This window comes from Gavialis gangeticus, unplaced genomic scaffold, assembly GCF_001723915.1.
Source record: "Gavialis gangeticus isolate Ggan-Ray unplaced genomic scaffold, GavGan_comp1, whole genome shotgun sequence".
In the NCBI taxonomy this organism is placed as follows: Eukaryota; Metazoa; Chordata; order Crocodylia; family Gavialidae; genus Gavialis; species Gavialis gangeticus.
This window is the reverse complement of record NW_017728992.1, coordinates 150,848,853-150,857,903: the sequence shown is the minus strand read 5'-3', so window position 1 is coordinate 150,857,903 and position 9,051 is coordinate 150,848,853. Positions and strand designations below refer to the sequence as shown.

The 9,051-nt window shown below is 40.8% G+C and overlaps 1 protein-coding gene across 1 annotated transcript in view; it reads left to right on the top strand.

Annotated features, from left to right (window-relative positions):
* NBN (nibrin) overlaps nucleotides 1-5,739 on the top strand; it is a 55,256-nt gene extending 49,517 nt beyond the window's left edge. The window contains exons 14-15 of the mRNA XM_019527897.1: nucleotides 988-1,037; nucleotides 5,263-5,739. Of these exons, the coding sequence (XP_019383442.1) occupies nucleotides 988-1,037; nucleotides 5,263-5,293 (81 nt within the window). The 3' untranslated portion in view covers nucleotides 5,294-5,739. The remainder of the gene's footprint in view (nucleotides 1-987; nucleotides 1,038-5,262) is intronic.
* The last annotated feature ends 3,312 nt before the right edge of the window (nucleotides 5,740-9,051 follow it).

Below are 9,051 nucleotides of genomic sequence, written 5' to 3'. Positions count from 1 at the left end.
GTTAAGTGAAATCTGACCTATATGTTTTTGAGAGACAGAATGAAGGAAAAAATATCTTTCCTTACAGTAATTGAGTAGCAGCAGCTAAGGAACAGAGTCTGTTCACTGTTCTGTTCTGTATGGGTTGCAGGTAGATTTTTACTTTCACTTTTGTTCATCATCAATAGAAATTGTTCTTACCAGATTTCTTGTGTATAACGCATGCTATAGTTTCCAGCAGCTGGTTGCGGGGGAGGGGGCGTGACTGTATGCAATAATACAGTACATGTATCAATAGCTCTCACATTTTGAAAGTCATTTTCATTTTGATAATTTCTAAACAAAAGGATTTGATTTTCTAATTTCAAAATTATTTTAATTAGAACGTTCCTTCAATTTTACTTTAGAGTGGTTAAACTTTAAATTTAATCAGAAACAAAGCAACTTGGCCCAGAATAAATGATATTTTGGTTTTAAGATAAAAAGTTTATAAAAAATGTTACTTCACCCTGCTCTAATGCACACTGAGGATTTAAACAATAGTAAGAAAAACTACTGCCCTGTTGAAAAGTATAACTAGTAGTTATGGCAGACCAGTGTAGGTTATTTTTTATTTTGCCTTGCACTTCCTTCTGGCTCTGAAAAAAAGGAATGCTAACAGTGTGCAGAGGAGTCTCTTTTGTAGCATTGCATTCTACCTATGAAGTAGACCTAACTTCTACCAACTGTTAGGCTTCTGCATGTTCCAGTTTCAGTAAAACAGTCCTGGTTTGAAGGGTCAGAAACTTGGGTCAGTCTGGCTTTTTTTAAAGTCCTTGTCATTTTTCTGTGGCATATGGGACTGATAATTTTTCACATTGGTTTCTGTATCTCTGCTTCACTGTTTTAACTGTCATAAGTGCACATATACAATGTCTCTGCAGAAAGATATGCTTAAAAAGGAATACATTGCTCAGATGAATAGTTTCTTCCTCTGAAATACTGAAGATAAGTACTTTATTTTTTCAGGAACAGAATCGGCATGAAAAAGAGGAATCACTTGCAGATGATCTCTTTCGGTAAGATTTTTTTTTGTGGAGGGTTAGTAATTTTAGTAGACACCTGATACATTATGCAATAGATTACATTATGCTCCCTGCCCCATTTCCTGCACTGCTTTGTACTTCCTTCCCTGTGCTTTCTGTCTGATCTGTTTTGCTCTGCCTTCTGTTTTCCTGCTTGTCCTCTCCATGGTCCATTGTGCACCATACACAGGGCTGCCCATTCCATTTGTGTGGCACTTGTGCACACAGGTTGGTCATCTGATATAAGTAAAACACTCTATGTAGTTGGATAAATCCCACCTGTTTAATCAGATATATTATGGGTAAATCTTCACTGTTCCTGTTTCTTTTCTGAAGTCCCTTGATAATGGCATCTGTGGAATATGCCCAACCTGATATTTCTGTCCGTCTCTTAATTTTGTTTATGCCTTAAGTTTTCACTTCATGGACTCTACTTGACTCTCTATAACCTAATATTCAGAATATCAATGATAAAAATATTTCAAATAAAATTATTTGCTACCTTATTTCCCTTCTGTTATATACATCACTTTGGTCCCTACTGGCATTAACCTGGACATTCTTTCTCACCTGTGTAAGTTCGGTTTACCTTCCTGCCCCTAGAGCAGCAGTTCCCAAACTCTGACTGATTGTGCACCACCAATTTAAAGTGATATAACCTTAAGTACCACCAGCAAATTTTTGTCACATAAAGTAATTATAATAAATCTGTTAATGCATACCACTGACAGGTTGTCTGCATACCACTGGTGGTACCTGTACCACAGATTGGGAACTGCTGCCCTAGAGTTTACCAGTGCCTCCACAATTGCATCTCTGTTGGTTGGACAGGTTAGTAGGGTTGTGCAAAGCTTCAGTCACTGGTTCAATTTGGTGGAGATTGGGCCCGATTCAGCAGCCAAATCTCTGAATCTGAATCGAATCAGGAGACCCTTTCATCTCTGTGAATTAAATCAGAACCCTCCAAATCGATTTGGAGAGATTCAATGATTCAGACGTAAACACAGCTTTAAATGCATCTTTCTGTGTATCTCGAGGTACCAGGCGGCTTCCGAATGCTGAGATGGTGGGGTGGATGGATCATCCCATGGGAACGCGGAGGGTGCCCAGCACGCTCAGTGGTGGACCCCCCCCCCCGGCTTGACAGCTGGTGCCTCCTGGGTCTGGGGGGGCACCTGGGGCCTCCCTGCAGCCGATTTGCTGAGCCAGGGGGTGCAAGACAGGGATCCCCTGAGTGCTTAGTAGTGAACCTGGAAGTGGTGGACCAGAAGCGCTCCCATGGGACATTCCATCCGTCCCACCATTGCAGCGTTCAAGAGCCACATCTCGTACCTCGAGGTATGTAGAAAAAGCATTTAAAGCTGTGTCTGTGGCTGAATCGGGACAGTGATCCGAATCAATGAATCGAATCACTCCCTGATTTTTGGGCTGGATTCAAATCCAGTTTGGCCCCTACAGCTTGGACCTCTGGCTAAACCACAGATTTTCTTTTTCAGAAGAAATAAAGGCAATGCAAAACAAACTCCTTGCAAATTACAGCTTTTTCATCAGGCTTGGATAGACCTCCTCTCCTTTTTCTCAGAGCTTCTCCCTTCAGATAGGGCTCCAACATGGTCCTTTTCCTCCTTTATTTCTGCTTCAGGCTATTTCTTCAAGGCCTTTCTTCATGAAAAAAGATGTTTCCTTTCTCTAGTTTTCTCCTTTGGTAGAAACTTCTAGCAGATCTTACCATCTCTCTGATCTTGTTCCAGACCAAGGAAAGCAGGCCTTTTTATGTACTAGCTAGCAGTATTAGCAGGCTGCAGTTAACATGTTTACCGACTCAACTGCAGGTCATAAAATCCTTTGCCCTTGTGATACTGTTCTCTCTTGTAGGTCTGTAAATCTGTCATCTCTAAGAAACTTTGTTTCCTAAACTCTCTTTACCTTTCTGATGCTGGGAATCCTCATTTTAGTTTCTGTTCCCCTGCCCTATCCTAATCAGTCCTCTTCTCATATTGTTCCTTGTCCAGTGGACTCTCCAACTCTAAGTCGTCATTTTCTTGGGCTGTGATTTCTGACCAATTCTAATAAAAAAAAAAAAAAAGGTCTGGCTCCGAGCTGAGTTGGCTTATCTTTATTCAGTTTCTGGAACTCAGCCAGTATTATTGGCTACAACATTTTTACATATGAAAATTACATAATATAAAATAATATATCACACTTGCATATGTATATGTAAGTTGTACTCTTACATGAAATACTTTGACTGCAGCCTCACCAATGAAATGGTTCTGCAGTAAACATTCATTGTCTTTATATAATATTAGCAAGTAAATCTTCTAACTGCTGAAAGTCAGAAGACTTCTTGCTCTGATTTTTGAAGCTACAGTTGGCTTCAAAGATCTGTAAACATTTCTACATTTTGCAGTGTGTAGAATTGAGACTCATGTAGGGGATGGAAGGATAAGTGAAATGATTGAATGTGATACAAGACAAAATACTGTGCTTAGTGTAACTGAATTATTTCAAAACCGAATCCAAGATTTCTGTTTGCTATAGTATGTCATAAATTGTGATGCTAAGCACAAATCGTTAAGGAATGCTGCCATTTTATTTACTTAATTTTTTTTTCCTGTTGCATTTAAAGTGTGCTCATTAACTGCAGTATTCTATCGTGGCTCCAATTTTACATAGTGCAGGAGTGTCAAAATCATCTGATCGCGCAGATGAGGGCCAGAGTTGATGCATGTCACCACGTGTGGCGGGCCAGAAGGGGCTGCTCCTACACTGAGCCACCCACCTCACTCTGCCCAACTACCTACCAAGCGCTGAGTGCCTCCCCGGGGGTGCCTCATGTCTGGCTGACCACCTTTCTGGAGCACACCCCCAAGCCTGGGGGTACTGATGCCACCACTCAGGGGTCTGGACTGTTTCTGGGCCCTGTGCCCCCTCTGGGGTACATAGGCCTTGTAGTCCTTGAGGGTGCTTGACCCACAGTGAGAACTTGGGGTGCTTCCTTTAGCCTGAAGCATAAAAAGGTAGCCTACCGTAGCAAACTGAAACACAGGGAGACAAAGGCAGGCCCCTATCCCTCTCCCAGCCAGTCCACCATGCATATAATAGTGGAGAGCTTTATTGGTTAAAGAAGATAGGCTTGGGGAAGGGTACAGGATAGAGAAGTATCTAGCCAAAGAGAGATGCCATCAAATTTAACTACAGAGCCTCACTTCACTCAGTAGTTAAGTACACTAGTTTGAAGGAACTGGCAGCCCTTGGACAGCTTTAGACTTGCATTTTTGGTTTTAATGCCTCAATATTAACACTCCACTGTTAACCATGTATTACTTTCCCAGAGGAACATATTAACTAAATCACCAACAGAGAAGCATTCTGTTACAGTATCCTGAACCCTGTAGGAACCTTTCTAAATTCTAAGCATATATGAACAGCTTGTAGCTGATGATAGCAAGATAGTTTCAAAGCACATGCATTTTTTTTTTTGCAATACCTCTAAGTTACTTAGAAACAGCAGTGACCTGCAGTACATTTCTAGTTAGGCTTACAAGTTGTGACATTTTACTGTCTATGCAACAAAGGGGCTTAGTGAATGGGATCAGAATTAGGGGAAGTAATTCTGCCTGATCATTCCATTACAGCAGCTATAAGCTGTTCATTCATGTGTAAAAACAAAGCACTTTCGAGTTTCAAAGAAGCAAAATGGGGTGGTTGTTTTTTCTGGGCTGGGACCAGGAGTAGAAAGAGAAAAAGGGGACTGTAGCTTGGCTTTCAAAATAAAAACACTTTTATGTACATAAAATCATTTTGTGTCCTGTCAAAAGCGATAAGAAGAGATTGAGAGGAAGAGCTGGGGGGCAGGGCTGTAGGGAGACAGAAGGGTTTTGTAAATATTTTTCCAAAGTTACCTGTAATGTGCGACATACCATTCAGTGATTTTTCTTTATTGAGAGGAACTTTAAGTTCTACTTGTGATATACACAGGGATTTTGGAAATCATGTTCTTATCTGCAAAGATATTTTACTTTTAATTAATAACAATAACAAGCACAGTTCAGAACACCCTCAGTTCCCATTGACTTAAATGGGACCTGGCCTGCAGTACCATGGACCTGTTCTACAGTAAGGAAAATGAAATGTCAGACCTTAACTAACTGTAACTTAGTTTTGATGATCAAAGGCATCATTCTGGTTATAACAAAATTCCTTCTTTTACTTGTAGATATGATCCTCATGTGAAAAGGAGAAGATAAGCTTGAGTTCATGATGAATCCACAGCAAAATATGTTTTGCCGCCACTTACCAATATGTTTACTGGCTACCATTTGTCATATGTATGGAGAGTTTAAACTACATATTGTGAAACTTGTTTTTAAGCCCTGCTTTTATTAAAAAACAGATAAAAATAAGTTTCATTGTTCAGTGCTTATGATTTCTGGACTTCTGGGTTCAAGAACTTAAAATCCCTTTGCTTTAGAGCAATGTTCTTTAAACCATCCTGGATATTTTAGGTTTCACTTCAAGTTGTTACTTTCCAATTGCACAGCAACAGGTGTTAGTTACAGTTTATTTTGAAAAAAGAAATTATTGGTAATTCATCTGACTCCATTTTAAAAACAGCCAACTTGATTTGTTTAGCCCTGTACTGTAGTGATTACTTGCCCTGCGATAGGCTTGTGTGAATGGTGTATAAATAAAGTACAGATGTTTAAACTACATGAAATTCATTTTTATAAGGAAAAAAGTTTTACAAATTTCTTTAAACTGACTTAACTCTAGCACCTTTTCCGTGTTTCTGTGTTTATTTTATTTTAAAATGAAATGTAATAGGCTTCTGCTTTCACAGAAATGCTAAAGGTTTTGGGGGTTTTTAATGGTATAATATGACTATCTGTATGTCTTTATGGGTGGAGAAGTTCCAGAGGAAAATTATCAATAACTATTGCAACACAAATTTTAGTTTGCAGAACAAGTTAATATAAGATAATTTATACCCTAATTATTAATGTTGTCAGAATAAAATTTCTCTCTAGTTGTCAGGGCAGCTTATGCTCAGACTTGTCAGAGACAAGACATGACTACAAATAACGGAGTTTTCCCATACCATGGACAGCATTTGGAGTATTCTCCTTAAAACATCTGCTCAATCTGAGGATATTAATAATAGGTCAATTTTGTTTTCAGTTTTGTGACTTATTTCCTTTTGGTAATTTTTAAAGGAAGATTGTATAGTTTAGCCAAAAAAAGTTCCATTTGTACAAAATATTGCTGTCATCTAGTTAAAATTGTAACGTAATTAAATGTTGCCACTTGTAAAATTCTGTAATGTATTGTGTGTCAAGTATATTCCAATATATTCCATTCCAGAATATACATTTAATTTGGTGATAGGAGACTGACATCCTCTGGTGAGAAGATGGGAAAAATTAAATACTTTGTAACCAATTCCATCTGACTGTTGTACTGGTCTGGCTTTTGTGACCTTAGCCACTGAAGAGTGGAGGAAAGATGTAGCTTCTGATTTTTCCTTCCATTTTTAAGCAGTTCTCATAGGGCTTTCTTGCCAGAACTTTCACATTTTTAAAGTTACTGCCTCAAAGCAAGAACATTTTGAGCTCTTCTGTGTTGTTGAGCATCAAATTTATCTTAATGGAAATATGCTGGTTTAATTTTAAACCAGCACAATCAGTTTGTTTAATGAACTTACTGCAATCACCAATTCTTCATTTTTAACCGTTGTTTTTCCAATCGGTCTTTTCAAATACGTGCATTTCTTAATTTAGTTTCACAAGGTTTAACAGTAGAACTAAAAAACTTGCTGACATACCATACTTAGGCATATCTATGATGAGGTGTGTGTTTGTTTTTTTTCTGGAACAACATGGGCGTGGGGGAGGAAGGGGGCTTCAGCTTGGATTTGAGTACTGGCCCATGGCAGGCAGTTCAACTCTGAGCCTGGGGTTAAAGCCAGAGCTAAAGTCAGAGCTGAACTGCCCCAGGCCAGCATGGCTCATTTGATGGGAGATGGGGCACATGGCCAGGAGGAACACAGGGGAGACTGCAAAGTATTGGGGGACCTGTAGCCCCCAACCAATGCCCTGCCCTCCTATGTCTGCTCCCTCGCTCTCTGCCCCCCTGCTGCCTTCCCACCTCTTACTTTTTGCTCCAGCTCCATCCCTGACCCTGCTCAGCTGGGAGCTGCTGCCACTTCTCTCTGGCAGGGCATAGCTGGGGTCAGTGCTGCTGCTGACTGCTCCAGAGGAGCAGCCCTACAGAAGAAGGTAAGAAGTGGGGTGGGGGCAGGGGGCAGTCATATGCATGGGGGGCAGGGAGTCATGTGGGGGGACAAGCACAGGACAAAGAGGGGGCCAAGGGGTAGAGATTTTGATCCCTTTCCCCTTGCTGCTGCTTTCTCTACCACAGCATTGAGGAGAACCAATTTAGGGTGACCTGTTAATTATATTCTAGACATGGAAAATAATACATAATTTTCTATGTATAGAACCTAATTTTTGGGGGGCTGCTTAAATTAAACCGTTCACGTAGATTTTTAACCTGTATGTAGGACCTTTTACCTAACGTAGGAGGTGTATGGTCCTACTAGGGGGAATGCCTTACTAGACTTGGTGTTGGCTATGGGGGAGGACCTGGTAGGGAAGCTGCAGATTCATGGTCATGTCGGGGACAGTGACCATCAATCAACTGAATTTTCCATGCAGTATAGGGTGGGTAAAATAATGTAGGGTGGAAGTGCTTGACTTAAGAAGGCTAATTTCATTGTGCTTAGGAGTCTAGTCAATGACGTGCTGCAGTAGAAGAGTATTGGCAAGATGGGAGTCCAGGAAGGATGGTCTGGCTGTTCCTAAAGGAAGCGATGCTTCAGGCACAGGGAGACTATCCCAGTACAAGGGGAAAGGAGCCAAAAAAAAGTCCTTGGCCAAACAGGGAAATCCAAGGGAGCCTAAGGGCAAAAAAGAAGCCATATAGGCGGTGGAAGCAGGGGGAAGCTACCAAGGAGGAGTATACCTGCTTGGCCCACACTTGCAGGTAGGCAATTAGAAAAGCCAAAGCAACTACAGAGCTGAGGCTGGCAACACAAATTAAGGACAACAAAAAATCTTGTTTTAGGTATGTAGGGAGTAAAAGGAAGGCATAGGGCAGCATTGGACCCCTACTGAACAAGGAGGAGCAATAAGTGACAGGGCTGAGCTATTCAATGAATTTTTTGCCCTGGTGTTCCTGAACAGGGCTCAAGATAAGTCTCCTAATGGGTTCTTAGATGGGCATCAGAGGGACACCAGCCCACCAACTGTCGATGCTGACTTGGTGCAGAGTCACTTGGATGTACTGGATGTGTTCAAGTCAGCAGGCCCGGATGAGCTGCATCCGAGAGTACTGAAGGAATTGGCTGGTGTCAGCAGAACCACTGGCATGGCTGAGTACTTGCGGTGCTCAGGTCAGGTGGTGTTTTGTGGTCATGTGCTGATGAAACTTCTGATATCCAGCAATGTGGCAAATAAATCTTGTTCTACTTGAGTAATTTTGCTTTTGTGCTGGTGTGAACACTTGCAATCTGCTGCTGTGCTGTTGAAGCTGCTGCTTGTGAAGCGTCTACCTGTTGTGCTAATCCCCATTATAGTTGCAATTTAACTTTGTTTCAACACTGAGGTTTTCCTTCATGGTTTGGAGAATCTTGTCCAGATATGCTAGCTCAGTACCAGTTGCTGGTTTTCTTCACTCTTACAGCCCATAGAAACAATATGATTTTTTGGTCACTTTGGTGTATAAATCTACACAGCACATTCTCCATTACTTTTTGGGGGGATGGAGCCTTCTAATGGGTTTCTTGCTTTCAGTTTGCTTAGATTAGGTCTGATGCCTCGTTTCTAGTATAGGACCAAAAAACCTCTCTTGCTTATTTTCAATCTATTTCTGCAATTAGTAGTGTTTCTGTGGCGCATTATATTGCATAGAATCTTTCTTTTCTTTTTTTTTTTTTTTTTTTTTTGGT